The 14,236-nt window shown below is 39.9% G+C and overlaps 1 protein-coding gene across 4 annotated transcripts in view; it reads right to left on the reverse strand.

Annotated features, from left to right (window-relative positions):
- Positions 1-14,236, reverse strand: part of DENND1A (DENN domain containing 1A) — a 344,343-nt gene that overhangs the window by 174,520 nt on the left and 155,587 nt on the right. For all 4 annotated transcript variants that reach the window (XM_019510878.1, XM_019510876.1, XM_019510880.1 and 1 more), the window contains exons 6-7: positions 3,540-3,609; positions 2,433-2,513 (exon numbers count right to left, since the gene is read on the reverse strand). In XM_019510878.1, the coding sequence (XP_019366423.1) occupies positions 2,433-2,513; positions 3,540-3,609 (151 nt within the window). The remainder of the gene's footprint in view (positions 1-2,432; positions 2,514-3,539; positions 3,610-14,236) is intronic.

Raw genomic sequence — 14,236 nt, forward strand, 5'->3', positions numbered from 1 at the left:
TGTTTTTTGTTTTCATAGTTTCATAGTTTCTAGGGTCGGAAGGGACCTGAGAAGATCATCTAGTCCAACCCCCTGCCATGGCAGGAAAGAGTACTGGGGTCAAACGACCCCAGCACGGTGTTCATCTAACCTCTTCTTAAAAACGCCCAGGGTAGGAGCCTGCACCACCTTCCTTGGAAGTTGGTGGTGTTTGTTTTTGTTTAATTTCTCCACTACACTGGCTTTGTTATAGGAAGGTTTCCTTCTTGATGACTTTCCAAATGGCCACCAATCCTATTCATAGGATTTCTATCACTTTTTACAGCCATGGTTATGTTTCTGCACAATGCTAATAAATCTGGAGCAACTAATGCACATGATAATGGAGGTTTCAACTACCAGATGCAAGGCAACTGCTATCAGTATCAGAGGTAATCTGCATTAATGTTTAGTGCCCGGCACTGCAAAGACATATATCTTAATTCCAACAGGACTTCTCATCATGTGCAAAGTTCGGCACATGCACATGTCTTTGAAGGATGAAAACTATATTTTTTTTCTTAACATCCTTCTAGTGCCAAAACAAGGGACCTGCCTTTATGTTTTTATGGTCATTTTAAAAGAAAAGAGAAAAAAACCTTCAGCCTGTTAAATCATTCAAACAACCACATCCATCCTTAACTGGATAACTTGTATAAAATTGTCAAGTTTTTATATTATATCTGAATATCATTTTACCAATGGCCATCTAGGTTTTCCAGTTCCATGATGCTTCACACCTTTTCACATTGTTTAATGGTAAGTTTTACTGCTTTTTAGTCCAGAAAACTATTTTATTAGCCATTTTGATAGAGCAAATTATTCTTGTTTTTAGGATTAGGAAAAGAGACCTGGTATGTGTGTATAAATTCATATTAATTTTAAATGCTATTACATTAATGTTATAATTAGAACTTTATATTAATTATACATCTTTATAATGTCACAATTAATTATTCAGTTTAAGTTAAATGATTTATTATAAAGCCAATCCTTTTATTTTGGGTTGTAGTATTCCTAGGATGTTACACTTCTTGCATTTTCACAAGTCAAAGCTTTATTGTGTATAACAATATTAGACATTTCCACGCCTCATGAATAATGTATGGCCTGGAGCACATAGGAATTGAAACTGTTACAACCAGCATAATGCAAACTTTAGCATCCTACGACCTCCCTGTTTTGGAAAGAACACAAAAATAGGAGAGGAAATGGAATATGAAGGTAAGTGTTCAGCATGCAGTCTGCTGGTTAAGCTCCTGCAGATTTATTGGCTGGTCAATGGCTAAACTAAAATGCTTAAAAAGCCCAAAATAAAAGTGGTCCTTAGACTGTCCCCTAGACTGTCCTTTAATATCCTTTCCTGCTCCGCTGCCCACAAAATGTTTGAGAAAAAGAGAGCCCAACAGCATTCCTCGAAACCACTGGTAAGAAACAACTGAAACACCCCAATGGATCATCTGCTTCTGGGACAGCCTGTCGTCTAGGTCAGACAGACATGGCGTTCCTACAACAGCAAGCCTCAATAAGACTGGGACAGCTCTACGGCCAGCTGGTGACCGAGCAAGGCCAAACAACTGGTACCTGTCGACTGACATTACAGGGTGAAGTGATGAGCTGTTCATAGCCAGCTGTTCATAGCCAGCAGTTGGTTTGAAAACAAGGGGGTAAAAGGGAGGAAACAGAGAGAGAGGGAACAGGAAGGGAGGGAAGAGACAGACAAATGTAGCTACAGCTGGGCATCAGCAGCCCTAATGCAAATCCTGAAAGACTAAAGAGCACACAAGAAAAAGGTGTTCTCTGCATTTTTCACTGCAGCTTTCCAATTTTGCAAACGCTTCCCAGAAGATGAGGCTATTCTGCAAGAGACCGACTAAAAAACAAAAAAACTTTAGCCTTAAAAGGCCCACTAAGCACCAACCAAAATCATGAGTTCTTCCAGGATGATCTCATTAAAGATTGTGACAAAAAAGTAAAGCTTCAATGCAATGTTATTTGTGAGGAGAAATAAGGATTGAGCTGAGGCTGGAGTGGGGATGATGGAATCAGAAATCATGTGTTAACCAAATGGTTCATGCTCAAAGCGTTGCTCTTCCAGGCAAGAGCCTGAGCTTGCTTTCCAGTCTTGCTCCTAGTGTGTACCAGCAGGGACTGAATAGCTAGAGGCACAACCACAAACCCCACGCACGGGAGCATCATGCTGCTGAGTGGACCCTTGGAGCCGATTCGGAGCTGCACTGAGAGGCGCCCTTTGGAGTCCTAAAGGGAAAAGAAAGTCCGTAGCTCCCGGCCCCAAGGACGTAACAGGCTGTAAACTGCAAAAAAGCAACAGACTTGTTTTGACATTTTTCCTCTTACTATTGTAAGAAATGAAAACATGCCTCCCTAATTCACTACTGCTCTACTTCACTTACCACGCCGAGATGAACAGGTGCTCCTGGATCAGGGATGGGAAGTTTATGAAGCACTTCTAGAAACTCATTCCTCTGACAGTCCTGAAACAAGAAAGATCAGCTTAACAAAGGAAAACCAAGCAATAAAATGACCTTGCAGTCCAGGCTGTAAGATGGAAAGGTCAGAGTTTGCAAGTGCTTTGGGGCTACAGTACTTGTACATACAAGGAACAGTTGCCAAAAATTATTTACATTTCAGACTGAAGAAACAACACCTTTCTCTATGCAAATATCCTTGTGATAGAAAATACTTTTTAGAACAAAATATATCTTCCCACATGTAGGTTTCTACATTTGCCTATGCTTCAAGAAACCTATTGGGGCACCATCCAATGCATTACATATGCTCCGAAACCAGGGAGGGCTAGCTTCCATAGCAACTGCTGCATAACAGTAATTACTTGCCTTGAGCTGGAGACATCATTATAAGAAAGCAAGTGTTCCCTCTCTTCAAATTTGTAAAAGTTTGATAAATGTAAGATATAACCATGACTGAGAAAAATGTAATAAAAGTCAGAGCAGTACCATAACTAGACTTATTATGGTTACACCGGCTCTATTTTATATACCTGAAATATGCTTTAGGGTAGGTGCTGCAATCAACCTACGGACCACTAAGTTCCAGCTTCTGTCCTAGAACTGAGCCTTAACATCTCGCTTCACATTTTTAACATGATATCAGTGAGGGAACTTGACTTTCATTTCACTTGCTTTAAATTCAGAAGCACCAGAATGAATCCTAAAAGCTTAAGGGGAAAAGAATGAGTGACACAGAAAAGACTTCTGCCTCAGACTTGGTTTTAAACTGGTATTCAGGCTACCACAAAAAAGTTTAGGGAAGAGATCTGTCCTACACTCACTGAAGTCTTTATATGCTCATGGAAACACAATTAGATTTTCTTCTCAAAGCTCTTTTGCATTAAAGTACCCAAATGGCACAAATTCACTCTATAGTGCTGCATAATACTTAGCCTCTGGGCATTCTCTGATGACAGTAATTCCCACATAGATAGTTTTTACCCTCTAGTATATTTGATCTTTGGAAAATGAAAGCGTTTAGAATAGTACCTGTCCTTTTGTTGTATAATCTGCCAAGACGTTGAGCAGCTTATAGAAGACTTCAAACCATGGGAGATAACTAAAACACAAAAATGGAAAAGAACCACTTGAAGATACTTGAAAATAAATATAATCATAGGCAGGCAGGTATGTCTGGAAGGATGAACCACCCTCCTGGCTCTCCCTCTCACCAGCGTGGCACTGCAGCACGGCTTAGCCAACGTGCCTCAGGGCTCCTTTCAAGGCAGAGCTCCCAACACCCACGCCCACTACCAGCCAACCATGTGGCACTGGAGAAAAGCAGGTGTAATCAGACAGATCCCTGCTGGAAGATCACAGAAAGTCATCCTCACTGTGAAGGCTACCAACCAGTGATCCCTATGGAAGATGTCACTGTCTAGATACTAGGTTACAATACTCTGAAATTGCTTATGAATTCATATCGGACAGATATTCATGTTGGATATTTTAGTCAATTTTATTCCCTGTAGACCATGCATCATTACTGGCCTTCAGTGTAGCTGCTGGGGCCTTAAAATAGGGAGGTTGCTCTATTACCAAATCCTGCCTTCAGCTTTTTTTAAGTTAGCAATAAGAGCTGCATATTTTTAAAAAATATTTTAAAAATGAATGGACAGAACTATGACCGTGATATCTTCTCCAGCATCCTGTATCACTCCATTTATGCAAGTTCCATTTAGACCAAGCAGCATTTCTTACTTAGAATGCAAATGCACCTAATTTATAACATAACTGGTAACAAAGCATCAACTTTGAAAGACATGAACATGATGAAAAATATGCAGCTTTTTCACTCAACATGTCTATCTAATAGTGCCATGCTTTCTAAGGGACTTTCCACAGCATGCAAACAAAGACAGACAGCTAAGGCACTAGTCCATGCTGTAAGATTCTTGGCTGGGATTTTGTACCATGCTTCTATTGCACAGTTTTTGTCTTAATTCATATTTTTCAATTACTGCAAGGAGTTTCTCCTCAGCTATAGTGAAAAGGCAAGCTAAGAGTATGAAGCATACAGTGATTATTCTTCTAAATCACAGAGACCTTGTGAAACAAATAAGAGTATATTTTTTGGTACAGCTGGACAAGATGTAAAAAGCTTTTACACAATATGCCTACACCCTTCCAACCATAAAGAAATCCGTGCCCCCACGATTACTAACTGTACAGCTTGTAGTAATAAATGAAGTGAGAGGCAATATACATGACAGATAAAGTGAACAGCATTCCACCACTAACATGTGTTTGAAGCCTGCAAATGCTACTGTAAAATTTAAGTAGCTTATCAAAATATACTGATAAGCAACTTAACTTTTCACTTTATATGACAGTATTATCACTTACGTTAATATGTTTCAAGCAACTTTAGGAACCGCATATTGAGTACAGCAAAGAGAAAGACAATTACCACTTTAAACAGCACTTAGCTTGGCATCATAATGTAAACATTCAAGAGGGATTAGACAGATGATAAGTTTCTCTCTTCCCGTTTAGTTAAATAAACCTCAGTAGAGTTAAAAGCCATTATAATAGTAACAAGAAAATCCTCTCGGAGCAAGATTCCTGCACAGAGATTAAGAATTTGGTAAACAAACCCACACTAGCATTGCAAGGCATTCATCAAAAGAAAGGCCGAGTAAAACAAGCTAACAATCTGAAAGAGGACCGATTTCAGGGAAAACGTACTGAATTAGACTTAAGCAGGCGGGCATCCTTAGCTGAAAAAAGCCATTTAAAAAAAATGTTTTTTAATAAGGAGAATGAGACTCTAGCGCATTAAGAATTTTACTTTTCTGTTTTAAACTTGTTAAATATATGACAGCACAAGAGATTTTAATGTCTAGTGCAGCTGCACCGCACCTTCATGCAAAGATCTGTATATAGGATGTGCCCAAACATCACTTTTCAGAATAAGCTATTTCATGGTTTAATTACCATCTGCGATGAGAAAGGCCTTTAGAAAAAGATCAGCCAATATTCTCGTCTAAGTCACTTTGCTCCAGAGTTCGGCTGGCTGTGACAGAACAGTTTCCCGGCACCTTTTTGCACTGACTGATGCGTATCTAATGATGGCAGTGTTGAAGCTTTGAAACCAAAGTCGGGTTGTATCCCTCTTCAAAGAGCCACTGTTTTCCCTTGTTGGGAGGCCAGGGTTCACAGCTGAACTTTATCTTGCTACAGAGCCAACAGAGTTTCCTGTATTGCTTCATTAGGCCAAGCATGCCAACTCTATAGGTTTTATTCAGTTGCCTGCAAGGACATTGGATCCAAATTCCAGTTCAACTCTGTCACTCAGCTGCTAGTAAATAGTTTTTCTGTATACAAAAAGTGCAGATAAATATTTATATTTACACATTTCTAAAACGCCTGAACTAGCGGTCGCTCGGCATACGGCTTGTGGAGGGGGAAGGCAGGCAGCCGGTTCTACCGCACTTGCTCGCTCCCTGCTCCCTCTTCTCTCAGGGTGGAAGTGGTTACGGTCCCAGCCTATCATTTCTCCTCCTTTTTTAACCTGTCTTCCCCACAAAATTCACAGCCCAACATTAACTCCTTGCTCATCTTATGGTTTTGAAGAAGATTGTTCCAGGTTGAAAGATGAGGACCTGTAGTTTGGGAGACCTGCTGAGGCTTTGTACTCTGAAGCTAGCATAAGACAACAGCAGACTGTCAGGTGCCACCGTGCCTAGGAAGGTAGGGGTGGCACATGCTCTTCTTGGAAAAAGGGCACAGCACAAGTTATCCTGAAATCAGGACAGCTGCCATTTGGCTGTGGCTCTCAACCTTGCTAGATGCGAGACCCCTTTTAAAAAATCCCAGTTCTTAGCCTTTACTAATTTTTTGATAACTGAAAAATAATAGAGCAATTCTTCTGCGGCAAAGAACTCAGGAAAACCAGAACAGGTCAGAACGCTTTTGACATTATGGATTCCGATTTGTAATCTCCGGGCTTATCTTGGGAATCATATATGGAGGTGTTAACACATCTACCAGTACCAATTTTATGTAGCACCTCACAGTGACCTTGAAAGGGCCTCAGGATGCCCTGGTTGAGAATCACTGGCCTAAATGATTCACGTATGGTTTTCTATAAGCTTTCCTATCAACCACACAAAGCAAGGCCCAGTGCTCAGTTTGCTAAGCTTTCACAAATGGACTCTGGACCCTCTAACCAAGCTTTATGTAACCACTGGGGAATCCCAGGAGCCCTGCATTGCCCCTCTGTTCTGGGTCTAAATGCAGAAGGCTTCCTGTCTTCAACAGTTATCCTGAGACAGTCCTGCTTATTTGTGCCACATGGAGCTATGGGGAAGCAGCTGTAATTTCAACAGGCTTCTATTTCCCTTATTTTGCTTTTAGAAATGAGAAAAGATGCTTGATTCAAGTTCAGATAACCAGGCTGGGAGGGTGGCCTGTTCATTTTAAAGGCTTAGAATTAGAGTAGGAAGTGGTGACATACTTTTCCTGAAACAGTATCAAAATGAATAAGAGCAATGGCCTACAACGGACAAATACAAAAACAAGAGGACCTTCCTTCAGCAAAGCATGGAGATGCAACAACACATGGATCAGCAGGGAGAGAAGGCACACAGAAGGGGCACACTTCTCTGACATTCAGACATCCACGGGCTCAAATATTGAATGCGATAAAGGTTGTCACAATTCAGTCTCTGCATTCTGTTAACTTCCTGACAGCCTCCCACTAAAACAAAAAGCCCTCACGTTCCCAGATCCTCTGCTTTGGAAAGAAGGGCATTTTTTTCTCAATACATGTTTAATTATTGTGACAGAGAAAAGACTAGGCCTCTCTCTCTCAAATTATTCCTGCAATTGAGGCAAACTATTTGCTTGGAAAGGACTGAACCCCTTTTGTTATCACTCTGGAATGTATTTGCTGGTAGCAATGCCTTTAAGTGTAATGACACCTCCACAGTGCAACTCTCCAGCATTTTCTGTGCAACCCCTGACCTTATCTTTCAGCAATTTACCAAATGCCACCTACAAAGTAAATTTTACAGAACTGAGTGCTCTTTCCCATTCATAAAGTTTAAGCCCATATTTAAAAACCACTGCAGTCCAGTGCAATGCATGTTCATGCTGCTTAATTTTTTTTAATCAATGTATCTGCCAGTCTTTTGTGCTAAACCATTTGAACAACAGCACAACACAGCATCTCTCAGGACTTTATACGACCGTACCTACCATAGTACCAAAGCACCTTACAATTGTAACATTCACCCTTATAATAGCACGGCTAAATCAGAAAGCAGTATGTTATCGAGAGGTCTGTGGCTAAGCATGGACTTGGGCCCAAGACTCTGGAGTCTCAGATTAACACCCAACCCAATGAACCATACGCCTCACTGTAAAGAGTGAAAAGGAACATCTGGAACTACCCAAGGGAGTTGGGATCAGGCACTCACGAAGTGGCATGTTTAGGAAGCTGTCTTCCTCTTTCCATTTCTTTCCGCTGTTTTATTTAGACATCTGCAAAGTTTGTTACATATTCTTCAGTTTTTACGCCTCTATTTATGCCCTGCCTATAACTTCAGGCCTTCAGGACAAACTGTATAGCTCAACTCCTGGGTGCTTGAAGGGTAAAGGACCAAGGATATGGGTTATGGATTGTTTGTATGCTGTGATGAGCAAATCTGGCAAGTGTCAGAAATTCAAGACACACAGCGAAATGAATATGCTACAAGCATACTGTGTGTGTGGAAAAACAACATTTTTTCTTCTTACCCCAGTAGTGTTAAATTTAATTTTTACCTCTGCCAACAACCCCAAAACCCGCAACGGCATGAGTTTTGAGATGTGACAGGAACCCCCTGCCTTGGTGATTCAGATTCAAAGTCCAGATTCTAATGACCCTTCAACAGTACAAATGCGAGCTTTATTTCATAACAGATATGGGACTGGTGGGTGGGTGCATGTTCAACCTTCCAATAGGTTTCATGAATGAAGTTTGCTTGTAGGGTCACATTTAGTAACGAACAAGTTATTACTTGTATTCTAGTAGCCCATGGATATTTTTAGGATTTGTGACCTGTTTTACTTTTGTCTTAGCGGTGGGGGGTGGGTTACCGCCTCATTTGTTGGCTGATGACATGAACGTCATTTTACAAGTGAAATGCAACAAAAATAGTTCCAGTTCTTTTTTTAAAACACATTCAAAATGCACCTTAACAGGCCACATGGAACTCTAAAGCACTGCAAGGATCATCTCTATTGCAGAAAGAGGCAGACCAAGTGGTGGAGCAGTTCAGATCATATATGCTTGGGACTGGCAACTGTAGTTATACATGCAAAAAGCCTGCTTTTTTCCTACAGAGATTTGTAAAAAGTTCTCGCTGTAAAATATGCTCCATGCCTTGGCTAATTAACGGTATAACGTGAGAGAGACATTTAAAAGGTCACTTGTTTGAAATCACCAAAATGCACTGAATTTCTATTTGTGAACTCCAAGATAATCCAGGAATAGCATTTTTGCACGAGGCCATCGTTCATTCCATGGTGTGTAGGTACGTACGCGAGCTCCTTCCATTACCATGATGCACTTCTGGTAGCCACTGAGAAGGAGCAGTGCATCAAAGCAAAGCTTACAGGACAGCGCGTTTAACTTGAGTTGTATACTACACAAACCCCTCTCATACTTTTTTACCTTTAGGAACTGATGCAAAAATTTCCAAGGCATAAACAACAACGGAAAATTCAGAAGTACTGAGAGCAGTTTCAGGGCTTCTCTCAATAAATAGCCGAGTCTTTTTATTTTCATACAAACCACTGATCCAGTTATCATTAACACTTAAAATATCATTTTATGTTACAGTGAAGGGCTAACAGTGCGACAAGGCTACAGTTTCTTCTGTCACGGGGAAGGTCCCTGTACGTTCACTCCAGCCCTTGCTTCGTTCCTTTGCCACGATACCATTCAAAATCTCTCACATGGAAACTGCCTGGCTGCCTCAGACTCATTTGTCCTCTTTGCTTCAAGTTTTACCATGCAACATGTTTATCACTCGTTCATCAATAGAGGCAGAACTCTTTCAGCTTTAACTAATTTAACTAAATCCACCAAGAGAGTGAAAAAAAGTAGCTGTGACCTCTGCTTTTAGATAGTATCTTAAAGACAAAAATTTGCATTTTACATTGGAGAAAGTCTATTTACCACATATTCTTAAAAAAGAAACCTAAGAACATGGAGGGTGAATTTATAACCAAAACACTCTGTACCACATGCGACTTAAGTAGCACAACTGGTAGCACTATGGAGGATTTATGGCTTATGACTTGCTCATATTTAATTTGTAACCGAACACTTCCCCTTCCTCTTAGCTACCTTAGAACTTTTGATTAACTCTTGTTTTCACAGGTCATAGGTTAAACAAAGGAAGGGAAGCGCTCGGCAGTGAAATTGCCCAGAGCACCACAGAAAGAAAAAAAAAAAAGTGTCCTAGTTCAACCAGCACTAAAATAAGCAATAGACTAAAGATTGTTCACAACAGTTGAAGTTCAAAGACTCCAGTGTGCATAAATCAGGATGTTACTGGACAATAAACAACATAAGCAGTAAGTCAACATTGCTGTTGACCCTGAAATGCTCTTATTTTGGGACTATACTCTCAACACAGTGTCTTTCATATTTCTAAAGTGGTACCATGGCAATATTTGCCATAAATCACTTAAAAAAAAAAAAAAAAATCAAGTTACACTGCTCTTTCCAGTCTAGAAAAAAAAAGATAAGTTTTGCACTCTGCTTTTCTGCCCCACAGAAATCTCAGCATGTAATCCAGCCACATAGCTGGAGACGGGCCAGTCTGAAGGAAGCATGCTTATTTATATAAAAATAAGCAAATATGGGCACAGGAAAAACTACTTTTTATGTTATACTAGGTCTGCACAAACTCTACTAGACAAGTTGCACAGTACCTTATTCAGTAACTCATATGTCATCACCTTTTTAGTGCACTCCTTGAAAATACAAAACATCATTAGTTACATGTGTCGCAGTGATTAAGATCAGAAGCTTAAGACAACTAAATTGTACTGCAGCTTTTAACTCAAATGTTTTCAAAATAGTGTATTTAAAAAACTTGGAGGCAAAAACCCATGAAAATGACATGCAAACCATCATGGCAAAGTTCCAATTTTAGGTAGAAACAAATGGGAATTACAGCATATCCAGCAAAAGAGAGGAAAAAAGAGTCCCTACAGTCACTGTAGGCAAAATGTCTGTGGTTAACAAAAGGTTTAGCGTGAAAAGGATAGAAGATTTGCAATATTCAGAAATATGGACTTTTGTATTCTAACCCTCCAGTAGCAGTAAGCAGTATGTGAATGGGAGCCACTCGGCATCTGCCACACCAGCAGCTGCAGGGGGACAAGTCTGCAGCCAGCACGGGTCCCAGTTGGCCAAGCTACACTTCAAGAGTCGCACTGAGCAGAAAATGTCATCACCCAACATTAGCTGTTACACAGATGAAAATACTGTGCTGTGGCCAATTCAGCTTCCTAGTTTTTCAACTTATTATTCCACTTGTATGTTTTAACATATGGAAATAAAGCGTCTTGTTTCACCCTGGCAGCAAACTTAAGAGCATATGTTATGGCCTCCTAGAAGAACTGCACTCCAGAGGTGGAGTATATTATATTAAGATAGTACGGGGGAGGTAAAGCAAGAGGACTTTTCATCTGTAGCCAGTTGGAAAAGATGCACACAAATTTTTGACACTCATTCTGGCATCTCTCTCTCCCACCCTTCTGCAAGGAGGAAGTAAGCTCGGTCTGAACTGAATTTTTTCTTTGAAATGCTGAGTCCTGTAATGGTTAGCAGGAATGCCACTGGGAAGCGAAGTGCATCCATGTGTCTCCTCTCTCCCCCACAGAAATGCTGAAGGAACTTAATTCTTAGTATAGTAAACAAGCTAGCGTTTGTCTAAAATGAGAGTTATTTTTGGGGAACACCTCCCTGTCATGAAGTGGTCCTGTACAGTATTTACTGGAATGGAAACAAGTGTACACAAACAGCAAGTACTGGTTTCAGGCAAAGGACATACCCCATTTCAGTTCAGAGGTAAGGCCAAATGCTGTCCACATATAGTTTTTAGGCAGTAGGACTCACAAGTGTATAGCTTATGGCAGAATACACCTCTAACATTGTTAAGAGCAGCATAAATTGAGGCCTTTTGAAATTGCTTGAAATACAAAAGTCACATCAGGTTGCTTTCCCTAATGCATTTCAGGAGAGACAGCTTTTAAACCATAAAAGTTTCATGCCACCCACAAGGTCCGTACAATTATATAAAAGTGACGTACAGAGAAAAAACAAAAAGATATACACTTGTAGAAATAATATTCATTCAGTTACTAGTATTTCTAGCATTCCTGATCTCTAAGGTTAGAGGAAGTTCAGTAACATCAAAGGCATTTACTGTGCCGGCCAGAGAGAAAAAAAATATTCTAAACATACATGTACACTTAATAATTACCTTTAGAGTCATGCTTGTCATACAATTACTCTGGAGGTTAATAGAAATAATTATTATTTTTTCAGATTTATCACTAGGATTGAGAGAGAGGAAAGACGGTGACTATTTCAAAGACTGCATTAAAAGCTAAAGGGAGGGGTGGGGAGAAAGATGTGGAACATAAATGTGTCAGCAGCATTTCTCTAAGTTGTTCTTCAATGAGCAACTCTTTAAAGCTAAAAAACTACAAATAATTCCATATGCGTTGCTGGCTGAGGGTATGCTACGTATTGTTCTTAGTTAACTAATTGGACAAGACTTAAGCCTACAGGATTTAATATGCTCTAATAACATAAAGGATAGCAACAGTAATAAGAATCTGAAATCTGTCATTAGGCAAACATGCAGAAGCTAACACGTCGTCTTTTACAAACGTCTCAGCTTATCTTACTGAGCCAAAGTTTAACTGTTCCCACTAATCACAAATAAAACACAAGTGCCTACAAAGTGTCAGCAAGCCCAGTGGGTCAGTCCTTGCACCAAACAGTCACAAAGTAGGCCCGGGGTAAAAAGGTCCCAGATATTTGTTCCCCAGAGTCTGTAAATGGCACCAACATCCCCAAGAGGATTATTCCGGCTCTTCATGAAGGGGTTCCAGCTCTACTGAATCCATCATGACCGCTGAAATGAAGCATGAGATTTACGTGGGTCAGGGTGGACAGTTTCATTATATCTATATATCTAGAAATGCTCACTATTTAGTTCAGTCACCTGACCAGTTTGGAGGGACAGAGATTTAAGGCAAAAAGACCTGTACTGAGGTCCCTTCTGAACCTATGAAGGGAACCTCAGGCCCCCAGTTTAAACACTCCTTCAGCTTGAAACAGGCATGTGCATGTGTGAGCATGCACACATTTGCTCCTGCATATAAAGGAAGGAAAGCCAACTTTTATAGACAATGCAACTTGATACTAATTGTTAAAAAGCTTAACAAGCTTAATGCAGCAAACTCCGAAAATAAAATTTCAATTGTTTGTACTTGCCAAGCTCAACTTCAGGAAATGAGAAGATGTTGGTGAAAACTGAATGGTATTCTAAATTCCATCATGCTCTTCCTGTGTCTTCTCTACTAAACCATTCAATTACACAATTTCAGATTTTACACCCACACACACCCACACACACACCCCCCCCCAATTGAGGGAAGCGACTGAAACACCATTGCATGACTTCAGCCCAAGGTTTTCATTTCACATGCAACAGCAAAGTGCTCACTGACTGTATAGTATGGGACTTTAAACTGCGTGAAAATATCATGGCTTCACTTTCATCTCCAGCAGCATACAGTGGTTTGCCTCCAGTGAATGCATAAACAAACAGATTATGCATTATATATCACAAGAAGAGATTTATTAAAGTGACCTCCTGTGCTTAAAGGAGTGTAGCTGTTTCAGAAGAATTAAATTGCCCCAAAAACCTGGAATAAACAAATGCATTTATATTAGTGCAAAGCATTCAGTAAGAAAACAAGGAAAGCTTTAACATTTTAGCTGATTTTTTATTTTCTTCTGGCCAGCACAGTAAGGGTTTAAAAGATAAGGTGAGACTGTTTCCCCCCAACAAAAAGCAGCTGTTTCTTATCTAATTCTGAGGCACTGCTAATGAATGAGATTTTTACAATAAATATGCTTCCCTTTGAAATGTGAAGATTCCTCCATTAAAAAGAAAATCAAAAGAAATTCTGAAGAGCTCATTAGAATGGTGGAGAATTAGGGGCCATATCACAGGCTCTTCTAAATCACTGTGGCTATCTCCACAGTACCATGCACTTCCAAGGTCAGGTGCATGAGGGGCCAGGCTCAAGAACAAGCATCAAATGCAAGACAGGATTTCTGCTCAGCATTGCCAGCTCAGATTCTAGGGAAGAGGTTTTTAAACATTATTGTAGCAGAGACCTATAAAGAAGCAACCAACCCCAAAATAACAAATAAGTATCAAATTATGCAAACATGAGTATTCCCTCTCTTTATCAAAACTAAAAGCTAGAAAACAAAAAACTCAAGGAGTCAGTAGATAGTAGGAAGTCATCACTGAGAATCTAATTAACAGCAAGACAGCAGAAAGTTCCACCATCACAGTACGTCACAGGTACAATGGCTTCATCTCTTAAAATTATTTTTAAAAAAATTTAAAAAAAAAAAAAAAAAAAAAAAAAAAACA

The sequence above is a fragment of the Gavialis gangeticus genome, unplaced genomic scaffold (genome assembly GCF_001723915.1).
Source record: "Gavialis gangeticus isolate Ggan-Ray unplaced genomic scaffold, GavGan_comp1, whole genome shotgun sequence".
Taxonomy (NCBI): Eukaryota; Metazoa; Chordata; order Crocodylia; family Gavialidae; genus Gavialis; species Gavialis gangeticus.